The sequence below is a fragment of the Heteronotia binoei genome, chromosome 1 (genome assembly GCF_032191835.1).
Source record: "Heteronotia binoei isolate CCM8104 ecotype False Entrance Well chromosome 1, APGP_CSIRO_Hbin_v1, whole genome shotgun sequence".
Lineage (NCBI taxonomy): Eukaryota > Metazoa > Chordata > Lepidosauria > Squamata > Gekkonidae > Heteronotia > Heteronotia binoei.
In genome coordinates, this window is record NC_083223.1 from 268,681,595 (window position 1) to 268,694,754 (window position 13,160).

A 13,160-nucleotide genomic window follows, 5' to 3' on the forward strand; every position below is an offset into this window, starting at 1 on the left:
CATCATTCACTCTGAGTCTCAGAGTGGCTCACAATTTCCTTAATCTTCCTCCCCCACAACAGACACCCTGTGAGACAGGTGGGGCTACCCTTTGAGGTAGGTGAGGAAGGGAAGGTGATTGTTTGTTGCTCCAAGACTCCTTCAGGTAGTGAAGGGTGACGTATAAAACCAACTCTCCTCCTCCTCCTATCTCTTCTCTTGCCATGGCTCAAGTCCACTGTGGATCTCTCACACAGTGGAGAATTCTGTCCACACATCTCTAACCTATCTGAAATCAGAACTCCCCAACGCTTCAACTGCTGAAACGCTGGATTTTCAGGGCAAAAGAAGGAAGAAGAAGACTGTAGATTTATACCCCGCCCTTCTCTCTGAATCAAAGTCTCAGAGGAACTTAAAATCTCCTTTATCTTCTTCCCACAACAGACACCCTGTGAGGTGGGTGGGGCTGAGAGAGCTCTCGCAGAAGCTGCCCTTTCAAGGACAGAGTCTCAGAATGGCCTACAATCTCCTTTCACTTCCTCCCCCACAACAGACACCCTGTGAGGTGGGTGGGGCTGGAGAGGGCTCTCACAGCAGCTGCCCTTTCAAGGACAGAGTCTCAGAGCGGCTCACAATCTCCTTTACCTTCCTCCCCCACAACAGACACCCTGTGAGGTGGGTGGGGCTGGAGAGGGCTCTCACAGCAGCTGCCCTTTCAAGGACAGAGTCTCAGAGTGGCTCACAATCTCCTTTCCCTTCCTCCCCCACAACAGACACCCTGTGAGGTGGATGGTGCTGGAGAGGGCTCTCACAGCAGCTGCCCTTTCAAGGACAACTCTGCCAGAGCTATGGCTGACCCAAGACCATTCCAGCAGCTGCAAGCAGAGGAGTGGGAAATCAAACCCGGTTCTTCCAGATAAAGAGTCTGTGCACTTAATCACCACACCGAACTGGCTCTCTGAGAATCTAACAAACTTAAGCCTTTCCTTCTGAGGAAGGGTTGAAGTTTGTTAGGCACTGGGATGCTTTTTGGAACAAGCTTTTTTGAACAAGAGACGATCTCCGCTTGTCCCCAGGAGGAACGAGACTCCGGTGCTTAAAATAAAGAAAGTGTCAGAGCAGTTTTTCAACAAGATCTTGGGGGGGGAGCCAACAGGAGATGAAATATCTCTGGTTCAGAATGGCTCACCTCTCCTAGATGAAGGGGAAACTGTTATTGTGCTAGAGGGAAATGGATCGGGACTGGCCACTTAGAGGGTGACAAGCAATTTTGACCGCCTGACAAGGTCTAGAGGCCACGGGAGGAAAATTGCGGCCCTCGTGTGTCGTAATTCGGAAGCATCTGGTGCTTGGCGTCTTTGGCTAAACTTAACTTGACCTCCTGGAAGTGTGTGACTTTTCGCTTGCTGTTTGCATGCGAATGCTAGAAGGGTCTGAGATAAAATGAGGGAGCTGGAATACTTTGTGTCGGATAGGGTTGCCAATCCCCAGGTGGGGGCAGGGGATTCCTCAGTTTGGAGACTCTCCCCCTGTTTCAGGGTCATCACAAAGCGGAGGGAGGGGAGGGAAACGTCTGCTGGGCACTCTGTTATTCCCTGTGGAGACAGATTCCTATAGGGTATAATGGAGAATTGATCCGCGGGTATCTGGGGCTCTGAGGGGGCCATTTTTTGAGGTAGTTGCACCACATTTGCAGCATAGCATCCGGTGCCTCTCCTCAAAACACCCTTGAAGTTTCAAAAAGATTGGACCAGGGGTCCAATTCTGTGAGCCCCCAAAGAAGGTGCCCCTATCCTTCATTATTTCCAATGGAGGGAAGGAATTGAAAAGGTGTGCTGTCCCTTGAAATGTGATGGCCAGAACTCCCTTTGGAGTTATATTATGCTTGTCACAGCCTGGCTCCACCCCCAGTGTCTCCTGGCTCCACCCCCAAAGTCTCTTGGCTCCACCCCCCGAAGTCCCCAGGTATTTCTTGAATTGGACTTGGCAACCCTAGTGACGGAGAAGAACATGGACATTGTAGGGAAATTTCTGGAACTCGGATGAGGCTATAGTGATTCCTGGATATAAATTATAGCAGAAGGATAGGGAGGGGTCAGAGATGGAGGTATGTCAGAGAAGTTCTACGGTCCAGTAAAACTGAGAATATAAGGTTAGAGTATGATTTAAAAACAGCAAAAGAATTCAGGAAAGCGGCTAGATGAGATAACGTTGCCATAATTAGGTGATTTTAACGTTGATTGGGTCAATGTGTGTTCATGTTAGGAGGCAGAGGTACTCTCAGCGACTGTTACAGAACCTACCGCGGGGTGGGCAGGGAGGCAATACTAGATTTGGTCCTAAATAGGGCTTTTTTTGTAGCAGGGACTCCTTCGCATGTTGGACTGCACACCCCTGATGTAGCCAATCCTCCAAGAGCTTGCAGAGCTCTTTGTACAGGGCCTACTGTAAGCTCCAGGAGGATTGGCTGCATCAGGGGGGCGTGGCTTAATATGCAAAGGAGCTCCTGCTAGAATTCCATCCCTGGGCCACCCCCCCCCCCCGATGTAGCCAATCCTCCGAGAGCTTGCAGGGCTCTTCGTACAGGGCCTACTGTAAGCTCCAGGAGGTTTGGCTACATCAGGGAGGCGTGGCCTAATATGCAAAGGAGCTCCTGCTAGAATTCCATCCCTGGGCCACACACCCCCGATGTAGCCAATCCTCCAAGAGCTTACAGGGCTCTTCGTACAGGGCCTACTGAGGGGTGACATGGTAGAGGTTTACAAAATTATGCCTGGGGCATGAGGAAAAAAGGGGTGCTCCCTGAGTTTAAGCAAGACTATAATAGAAAAATCGTCAGGGTAAGACTATACTATCAAAACATATATATGTAATAGGGAAAACTCTTTTGGCCTCTACTTCTGAGTAGACTCTGCTCCTGAATAATCTAAGATGAACAATATAAATGTGCACAAAAGGCACTTTAATATGTCAAAGCTTCCACCTTAAGCAGACTGCGATACGAAACGCAAAAGTGCACGCAGGCACTTAGACACAGCCTCTATTCGCAAACAGTCTGCATCAAAATGAATTCAAAGAGTCTGCAGAAAAAATAAGTCAAAGGGCACGCAGGCCCTTTTAGAAGGTTAAGAGTCTGCTATTGACTCATAAACCAAAATCGTGAGAAAACAGGCTGCGATGAATTCTTTCATCCAGATTGCACACAGAAACTTAAAGAAACAAATCATCCCACTTCACAGTCTTGCACGTTCAGTCCACTGTTTTATTCCAGCGAGGTGTAGGACAAAGAATAAATTCACCCATATAAGAACATAAGAGAAGCCATGTTAGATCAGGCCAATGGCCCATCCAGTCCAACACTCTGTGTCACACAGTGGCCATAAGAACATAAGAGAAGCCATGTTGGATCAGGCCAATGGCCCATCCAGTCCAACACTCTGTGTCACACAGTGGCCATAAGAACTTATGAGAAGCCATGTTGGATCAGGCCAATGGCCTATCCAGTCCAACACTCTGTGTCACACAGCGGCCATAAGAACATAAGAGAAGACATGTTGGATCAGGCCAATGGCCTATCCAGTCCAACACTCTGTGTCACACAGCGGCCATAAGAACATAAGAGAAGCCATGTTGGATCAGGCCAGTGGCCCATCCAGTCCAATGCTCTGTGTCACACAGCGGCCATAAGAACATAAGAGAAGACATGTTGGATCAGGCCAATGGCCTATCCAGTCCAACACTCTGTGTCACACAGCGGCCATAAGAACATAAGAGAAGCCATGTTGGATCAGGCCAATGGCCCATCCAGTCCAACACTCTGTGTCACACAGTGGCCATAAGAACATAAGAGAAGCCATGTTGGATCAGGCCAGTGGCCCATCCAGTCCAACGCTCTGTGTCACACAGTGGCCATAAGAATATAAGAGAAGCCATGTTGGATCAGGCCAATGGCCCCTCCAGTCCAATGCTCTGTGTCACACAGTGGCCATAAGAACATAAGAGAAGCCATGTTGGATCAGGCCAGTGGCCCATCCAGTCCAACATTCTGTGTCACACAGCAGCCAAATATACACACACACACACACACTGTGGCTAATAGCCACTGATGGACCTCTGCTCCATATTTTTATCTAACCCCCTCTTGAAGGTGGCTATGCTTGTGGCCGCTGCCACCTCCAGTCCACGTTAGCCGGTGTCAAACGTTTTGTTGCCTTTTTCAAGACCGATGGCTTTTCAGTGGAACTGTGGCAAAAAGGCGCAGCATTCAATCAATTTTTGGCCACTGTGTGATACAGTGTTGGATTGGATGGGCCATTGGCCTGATCCAACATGGCTTCTCTTATGTTCTTGAATGCAATAAAAGTTACACACTTTTAATAAAGGTTGCATATTATTACTCCTTACCCCAAAAATCCTGTGACTTCCTCACAAGGCTCTAGCTTGTAAAGACGGAGTGGGACAGAGAAGGCAGAGAAAGAAGGGCTTTTCTCCCTTTCTTGCAATACAAGAACTTGTGGGCACTCCATGAAATTGCTGAGCAGGAGGCTTAGAACAGGTGAAAAGGAAGTAACACTCTGTCTGGGGCAGTGATGCTCTGTCTTCTTGGTGCTTGGGAGGGCAACAGCGGGAGGGCTTCTGGAGTTCCGGCCCCGCTGGTGGACCTCCTGATGGCACCTGGGTTTTGGCCACCTGGGTGTGACAGAGTGTTGGACGGGATGGGTCATTGGCCTGATATCCAACATGGCTTCTCTCATGTTCTTATGATGGAACCTGGAACCTTTTGCATGCCAAGCAGAGGCTCTTCCACTGAGCCCCACAGATCCTGCTGGGCCAGCATTGGCTCTCCAGGATCTCAGGTAGAGGCCTTTCCCATCACCTACTGCCTGGTCCTTTTGAGTAGAGATGCTGGGGATTGAACCTGGGACCTCCTGCATGCCAAGCAGATGCTCTGCCACAGCCCCTACTCAGACTGGCAGCTGCTCTCCAGGGTCTCAGGCTGAGGTCTTTCCCCCGTCTCCATGACGACATGCTGTCCTCACCACCGTGAACATTCCATGTGGATTTCCCGCGCCTGTCATTGGCTGAGGACCCTGAAGTTGCGATAGGAGGAAGGAGCGCCGTCTCCATAGTGCCTGCCTGGTGCATCCATGTCCCTTGTGACCCCCTCGTTTCCTCCCTTCCTTTTCCCCCAGATGCCGTGAACTGCTGCCATGACGGAGGAGCGGGTGCCGCAGCTGGTGGACTATTTTGTGGTGGCCGGCTTGGCGGATACCTCCAAGCCGCTCGAAGATGAAAACCAGCCGCCCCGGCCGTCCCGACCCAGCGAACCCATCAGTGATGTGGCGGTCATCATCCGCTCTCAGGGCGAGGAGGTGCCCCATGGCTTCACGTGCATCGAGCGCACGACGTCGGGGAACCCCGTGGAGCTCAACGCCGGCCTGCTCAACAACCCCCAGATGTACATCTGCTACAAACGGGGGCGGGACAAGCCACCCATTGTCGAGTTGGGGTAAGTGGCCGAGCGGAGGGGGCGGCGTTCGTTCTGGTAGGCGCTTTCCAAACCGCCTGCTGGTACTGGGGAGTCAGTTTCGTGTAGTGGTTAAGAGCGGGGGACTCTGATCTGGAGAAACAGGGTTTGATTCCCCACTCTTCCCCAGGCAGCTGCTGGTGTGGCCTTGGGTCAGTCACAAGTTCTCTGAGAACTCCTCTCTAGAGTAGTTCTTTTAGAGCTCTCTCAGCCCCACCTGCCTCACAAGGCGTCTGTTGTGGGGAGAGGAAGGGAAAAGGTGATTGCAAGCCGCTCTGAGACTCCAAGTGAAGGGTGGGGCATAAATCCAATTCACTGAATTCACCGCCGCAGGAGGTGGTGGCGGCTACAAGCATAGCCAGCTTTAAGAGAGGATTGGATAAAAATATGGAGCAGAGGTCCATCAGTGGCTATTAGCCACAGTATATATATATGTGTGTGTGTGTGTGTGTGTGTGTGTGTGTGTGTATACACACACACATATATTGGCCACTGTGTGACACAGAGTGTTGGACTGGATGGGCCATTGACCTGATCCAACATGGCTTCTCTTATGTTCTTATTCAACTCGGCTTCTTCTTCCTTCTCCCTTCTTCTTTCTTCTTCTTTCTCCTCCTCTTCCTCTTTGTTTCTTCTTCTTCCTTCTTCTCTTCCTCCTCCTCTTCCAAGGGTCCCCACCTTTCTGAACCTTCAGGCACCTCTGGAATCTGGAAATCAGGTGGTGAGCGCAGCCCCAAAATGACTTCCTCGGGAGATGCAGCCAAACAGAATACCTCCTTTCTTGTTTTGCAAAAGAGAGAGAGTGAAAGATTGGGGAATAAAAAGAAGGAAGATCGGAAGTAGTGGTGAAACCAAAAGCCCAGTTCCCTTACCAGTGTTCCCTCTAAGCTAAGTTTGTGTGAACTAGCTCACAGTTTTTGAGCCTACAGCTCACACATTTTTGTCTTATCTCAGGAAAAATGGGCCCAGAGCAGACTTAAGTTATGCAGGAGCTCACAACTTGAATGCCAGTAGCTCACAAAGTAGAATTTTTCCTCATAAGACTGCAGCTTAGAGGGAGTACTGCTGTTGATCCATCTATTTTGTCGAAAAGATGCATTGCGAATCATTTTGTGCAGTGGGTGTTTTCCGAACCTGAGCCAAACTGTTGATCCATCCATCCCAGAGCATTGTCTACTCTGATAGATAATCCAAAATGCAGGAGATAGTTGGGGAGGGATGGTGGCTCAGTAGTAGAGCATCTGCTTGGAAAGCAGAAGGTCCCAGGTTCAGTCCCCGGCATCTCCAACTAAAAAGGGTCCAGGCAAATAGGCATGAAAAACCTCAGCTTGAGACCCTGGAGAGTCGCTGCCAGTCTGAATAGACAATACTTTGATGGACCAAGGGGCTGATTCAGTATAAGGCAGCTTCATATGTGCATATGTTCAGGAGAACATAGTACTATCAAATCCACAACTCTATATAATGAAATACACTATACCAATATCAATGATGAATTGTGAACGATTTCATTAAAGATAATCATAGCAATCCAGCGTAAGTACTTTAGAAAAGTCTCATAGAAATATGAAAGCCTCATAGAAATACAAAGAAGTCCGTTTTCTTAAACCAGAATGTCGAAGAAGGTGAGGAAGAATTCCAGGATTATAGTTGAAAAAGTCTTTCAGTTTGCCTGATCCTTCTCCTTAAGTCAAGAACTCCTACAAAGAGAAAAAGAAGAGATTGGATTTATATCCCGCCCTTTGCTAACCAAAAGAGTCTCAGAGTGGCCTACAAATCTCCTTTCCCTCCCCCTCCCCACAACAGACACCCTGTGAGCAGTGTTCCCTCTAAGCTGAGTTAGTGTGTGCTAGCTCACAGATTTTTGGCCTCTAGCTCACACATTTTTATCTTCGCTCAGGAAAAATAGCCCCAGAGCAAACTAATTGATGCAGTAGCTCACAACTTTAATGCCAGTAGCTCACAAAGTAGAATTTTTGCTCACAAGACCCCATGTCTTTGAAGGAATACTGCCTGTGGCGTAGGTGGGGCTGAGAGAGCTCTCCCAGAACTGCTCTTGAACAGAACAGCCTTGAGAGAACTTGTGGCTGACCCAAGGTCACATCAACAGGTGTATGCAGAGGAGTGGAGAATCAAACCCGGTTCTCCCAGATAAGAGTCCGTGCACTTTACCACTACACTAAAACTGGCACTACAAATGTAGTGTCCCGTTTTTGGAAGGCTTGAGAGACTTAAAGCCCCATCTAACAAGCTCATTGCTCGCTTCCTTCACTTGGAACTTCATCAGAGCCAGGACCTAACAAGAAAAATCTGTTCATGTAGCAATACTTCTCAACAGTACTAGCTGAGTTGCAGCTAGTGCAGAATACGGCGGCCAGGCTGCTACTGGGACTACCTTGGTGGGAACATGTGCGGCCTGGGCTGAAGAATCTGCACTGGCTTCCAATTATATTCTGAGTTCGCTACAAGGTGCTGGTCATTACCTTTAAAGCCCTATATGGCCGAGGACCTGCCTACCTTAGGGACCGCCTCTCCCCACATGTTCCCCAGAGAGCACTAAGATCTAGCTCCCAAAGCCTTTTAAGGATCCCTGGACCAAAGGAGGCCAAATTGAAAGTAACGAGGGAGCAGGCCTTCTCCATAATGGCCCCCCACTGGTGGAATCAACTACCGGAGGAAGTGCGAGCCCTGCGGGACATTAATCAGTTCCGCAGGGCTTGCAAAAGCACCCTCTTTCTGCAAGCTTATAAGGAACCCTGAAAACGACATCCAGCCATCGGAACACACCTATCGAATATAGCACCTTAATTTACTGTAGTTTTAAAATTTTTATGTAACTGTTTTTAAATGTATTTATTAATTGTATTTTAAAATTGTTTTATGTAAAATCATGGTGCATACCATGTCCTGTTAGCCGCCCTGAGCCTGCTTCGGCGGAGAGGGCGGGATACAAATAAAATTTATTATTAATATTATTATTATTATTACATTCAGGACAGACGGCATTCATTCATTGCGGTCAATTTTGGTGAAGCTGGCAAAGTCCATTTCAATGTATTTGAAGAAGTGTACATGCATACCAAAGCTTATGTCCAGAATTCAACTTCGTTGGTCTTAAAGTCGTTCCATTGTTTTCCGTTCTTGATTTTTAAGTCGTTTCCTTTGTGAGCTTCCAAGTGTTATCGGTGCATTGCGTGCCATGAAGCTGCTTCCGGCTTACGGTGATCCTATGAATTGAAAGATTTGAGCCCCAGCAGGACCTTATAGACCTAGAATGATTAAAGGGATGGCACACTTTCCTTATGAAGAAAGGTTGAAACGCTTGGGGCTCTTTAGCTTGGAGAAACGTCGACTGAGGAATGACGAGATAGAGGTTTACAAAATTATGCATGGGATAGAGACGGTAGAGAAAAAACTACTTTTCTCCCTTTCTCACAATATGAGAACTCATGGGCATTTGATGAAATTGCTGAGCAGTCGGGTTAGAACGGATAAAAGGAAGTCCTTCTTCACCCAAAGGGTGATTAACACATGGAATTCACTGCCACAGGAGGTGGTGGCGGCTGCAAGCATAGGCAGCTTCAAGAGGGGATTGGATAAGTATATGGAGCAGAGGTCCATCAGTGGCTGTTAGCCACAGCATATTGTTGGAGCTCCCTGTCTGGGGCTAATGATGCTCTGTATTCTTGATGCTTGTGGGGGGGGGGGGGGGCAGCGGGAGGGCTTCTAGCCCCACTGGTGGACCTCCTGATGGCACTTGGTTTTTATGGCCACTGTGTGACACAGAGTGTTGGACTGCATGGGCCATTGGCCTGATCCAATGTGGCTTCTCTTACATTCTTATGTACAAGTCTTTTTCGGGTGCAAGTCCCTTTATCAGATACTCTGCTCTGGTAAGACCTCACCTGGAATATTGTGTTCAGTTTTGGGCACCGCATTTTAAGAAGGATACAGATAAGCTGGAATGGGTCCAGAGGAAGGCAATAAAGATGGTGAGGGGTCTGAAGATCAAGTCCTATGAAGAAAGGCTGAAGAAGCTGAGCCTGTTTAGCCTGGAGACGAGGTGGCTGTGAGGTGATGCGATCACCATCAAGTACTTGAAGGGCGGTCATCTAGAGGATGATGCGGAATTGTTTTCTGTGGCCCCGGAAGGCAGGACCAGAACCAACGGGTTGAAATTAAATCAAAAGAGTTTCCGGCTCAACATTAGGAAGAACTTCCTGACCGTTCGAGCGGTTCCTCAGTGGAACAGGCTTCCTCGGGAGGTGGTGGGCTCTCCTTCCTTGGAGGTTTCTCAACAGAGGCTAGATGGCCATCTGACAGCAATGCTGATCCCGTGGTTTTAGGGGGAAGTATTCGTGAATTCAAGAGCCCCGTGGCGCAGAGTGGTAAAGCTGCAGTACTGCAGTCTGTTCTCTTTGCTCACAACCTGAGTTCGATCCCGGGTTCAGGTAGCCGTCTCGAGGTTGACTCAGCCTTCCAAGATTGGTAAAATGAGTCCCCAGTTTGCTGGGGGGAAAGTGTAGCTGACTGAGGAAGGCGATGGCAAACCACCCCGTTAAAAAGTCTGCCATGAAAACATGGTGATGCGACGTCACCCCAGAGCCAGAAACGACTGGTGCTTGCCCAGGGGATTACCTTTACTCGTTAAAAAAAATCTGAATTGTGCAGGGGGTTGGGCTAGATAATCCCGGGGGGTGCCTTTCAACTCCATGATTCTATGATCCAGAACCTTTGACTCTGGATAGCTTACACCCCCCCAAAAAATCTTGTTGCTGTCTAAGGCCCCACTGAACCGAAATCTTAAAAGAGTTTGACTGGAGACAAACATGGCTACCTGTAAATTTATGACCTCTGTGGCATCCTTCCGTTAACAGCCTGGCTCAGGTCTTGCCGACTGAGAACTTCCAATGCAGCGAATGAAAAAATTGTGATTTATTTTTTTTTTTAAAAAAAAAAAACCCAACCAAATGCAAATGAGGAAGTGATGCAAAATGAAAGTTAAAATGACTGCAGGCTGAAAGCAGCGGGGCAGAAATAACATCCGCAGCAGAGAGCAGACCTGAAACGGAGAGGTTTTCGTTTGCTTTTGGGAAATCTCTAGGCAAGGATCTGTCATCGCTCAAAGGGTCCTACTTGTGGGCAATACTCCCTCTAAGCCAGGAGTGGCCAAACTGTGGCTCAGGAGCCATGTGTGTCTCTTTCGCACATATTGTGCTGCTCTCAAATCCCCCACAGCTCTGTTGGCTGACTTGGAGAAGGCATTTCTCTCTTTAAATCACTTCTCCAAGCCAAGCCAGCTGGCAGCTTGGAGAATGCATTTAAAGTTCAAGTTGCTTTCTTTCCATCTCTCCCTCCCTCCCTCCTCATCTATTTTTTCCTTCCTTCCTTCCTTCCTTCCTTCCTTCCTTCCTTCCTTCCTTCCTTCCTTCCTTCCTTCCTTCCTTCCTTCCTTCCTTCCTTCCTTCCTTCCTTCCTTCCTTCGTCTTGCGGCTCTCAGTCATCTGACGTTCCTGTCTTGTGTCTCTCAAACATCTGACATGCATTCCAGGCGACTCTTATATTAAGCAAGGTTGGCCATCCCTGCTCTAAGCTGTGGAGCCTTGTGAGCAAAAACTCTTCTTTATGAGCTCCTGATAATGTTGTGAGCTACTGCATAAGTTAGTTTGCTCTGGGGCCATTTTTCCTGAGCTAAAATGGGTGAGCTGGATGCTAAAGACAGTGAGCTAGCCCACGCTAACGCAGCTTAGACAGAGCACTACCTGTGGGTTTCCTTACTGCAAATAGCCCAAATCTGAAGACAATGAGTATAAATGAAGAGAGTATAAATAAAGTGAGTAAAGTATCTCAACTTGCACTTATTTTTATTTTAAAAACCAAGTTTCTAGTCCCTGAGACCATGAGGCTGTGCTTTGCTCTGTGCGACTGTATTCTCAACCCCTCTTGTACGGAACCCGAAACTTTTAGTTCCCCAATCGAGAAAGGGGATTCCCACCCCCTTCCCTGCAGCCCCCGTTCTGATGTCTTTCCTCCGGTTACCGTTCTTCAGGGTCCACTATGATGGGAAGGACCGCCCCAAGACGGGCCACAAAATCATCGACACGACTCCCTACAGCCGCTCGGCCAACCTGACCTCTGGAGGCCCCGGCCACCAGCGCACCTTCCTGACCTACAGGCGAGCCAGCGAGGGCCAAGGCTACAGCACGCTGGGCGTCACCGACATCTGTCTCATCATGCCAAGCAAAGGGGAGAGCACGCCCCACACGTTCTGCCGTGTGGACCGGAACCTCAACGCCGGCATGGTGGGTCCCGGAAGAGAGGGAGGGGGCTAGGGAGAGCACCATCCGGGCAGCTTTGGCCTGTGTGTTTCTGTCTCATCGTGTGTGTTAAATGTTGTCAGGTGGCTTCCGACACATGGAGACCCTATGAATGAATGACCTCCGCAACGTCCTCTCGTTCACAGCTTTGCTCGGGTCTTGTAAACTGCGGGGCCAGTTTGGTGTTGTGGTTAAGAGCAGCAGTCTTTAATCGGGGACGGCTGGGTTTGATTCCCCACTCCTCCACGTGAAGCCAGCTGTGTGACCTTGGGTTAGAAGAAGAAGAATTGCAGATTTATACCCCGCCCTTCTCTCTGAATCAGAGACTCAGAGCGGCTTACAATCTCCTATATCCTCCCCCCACAACAGATACCCTGTGAGGTGGGTGGGGCTGAGAGGGCTCTCACAGCAGCTGCCCTTTCAAGGACAACTCTTGCGGGAGCTATGGCTGACCCAAGGCCATTCCAGCAGGTGCAAGTGGAGGAGTGGGGCATCAATCCCAGTTCTCCCAGATAAGAGTCTGTACATTTAACCACTACACCAAACTGGCTCTCTCTCTCTCTCTCTCTCTCTAGAATGTTCTCTCAGAGCTCTCTCAGCCCCACCTGCCTCACAGGGTGTCTGTTGTCAGGAGAGGAAGGAAAGGAGATTGTAAGCCACTCTGAGTGAAAGGTGGGGTATAAATCTAATCTCTTCTTCCCTGAAAAAGAAGACTGCAGATTTATACCCCGCCCTTCTCTCTGAATCAGAGACTCAGAGTGGCTTACAATCTCCTATATTCTCCCCCCACAACAGACACCCTGTGAGGTGGGTGGGGCTGAGAGAGCTCTCACAGCAGCTGCTCTTTCAAGGACAACAAGGACAAGGATTGATTAAGTCAATCCATCTCATGTTGGGCCTTTTTCTTGTCTTTTACCAGTGGTTCTTGTCTTCTCATAATGTGACCAGACTACTATAGCAGGGGTGGCCAGACTGTGGCTCGAGAGTCACACGTGGCTCTTTCACACATATTTGGCATTCCAAACCTCCCACCCACCACCCCATCAGCCAGGTTGGAGAAGGCATTTGTCTCTTTAAATCACTTCTCCAGGCCAAGCCAACCGACAGCTTGGAAAATGCATTTGAAGTTAAAGTTGCTTTCTTTCCACCTCTCCCATCCCCCATTCCTCCCTCCCTCCCTCCCTCCCTCCAGACATCTGACATTCATGTCTCACGGCCCTCAGACATCTGACGTTTGTTCCGTGTGGCTCTTACATTAAGCAAGTTGGGCCACCCCTGTACTATAGCCTTTGTTTAGGTATTTTAGCTTCCAGGGAGTGTTCAGACTTGATTTGCTC

General features: G+C 49.0%; 1 protein-coding gene across 1 annotated transcript in view; it reads left to right on the forward strand.

The window, feature by feature from the left end:
- The first annotated feature begins 5,171 nt into the window (after nucleotides 1-5,171).
- Nucleotides 5,172-13,160, forward strand: part of DENND4B (DENN domain containing 4B) — a 96,462-nt gene continuing 88,473 nt past the window's right edge. Inside the window, exons 1-2 of the mRNA XM_060255759.1 lie at nucleotides 5,172-5,488; nucleotides 11,556-11,808. Coding sequence (XP_060111742.1) covers nucleotides 5,190-5,488; nucleotides 11,556-11,808 — 552 coding nt within the window. The 5' untranslated portion in view covers nucleotides 5,172-5,189. The remainder of the gene's footprint in view (nucleotides 5,489-11,555; nucleotides 11,809-13,160) is intronic.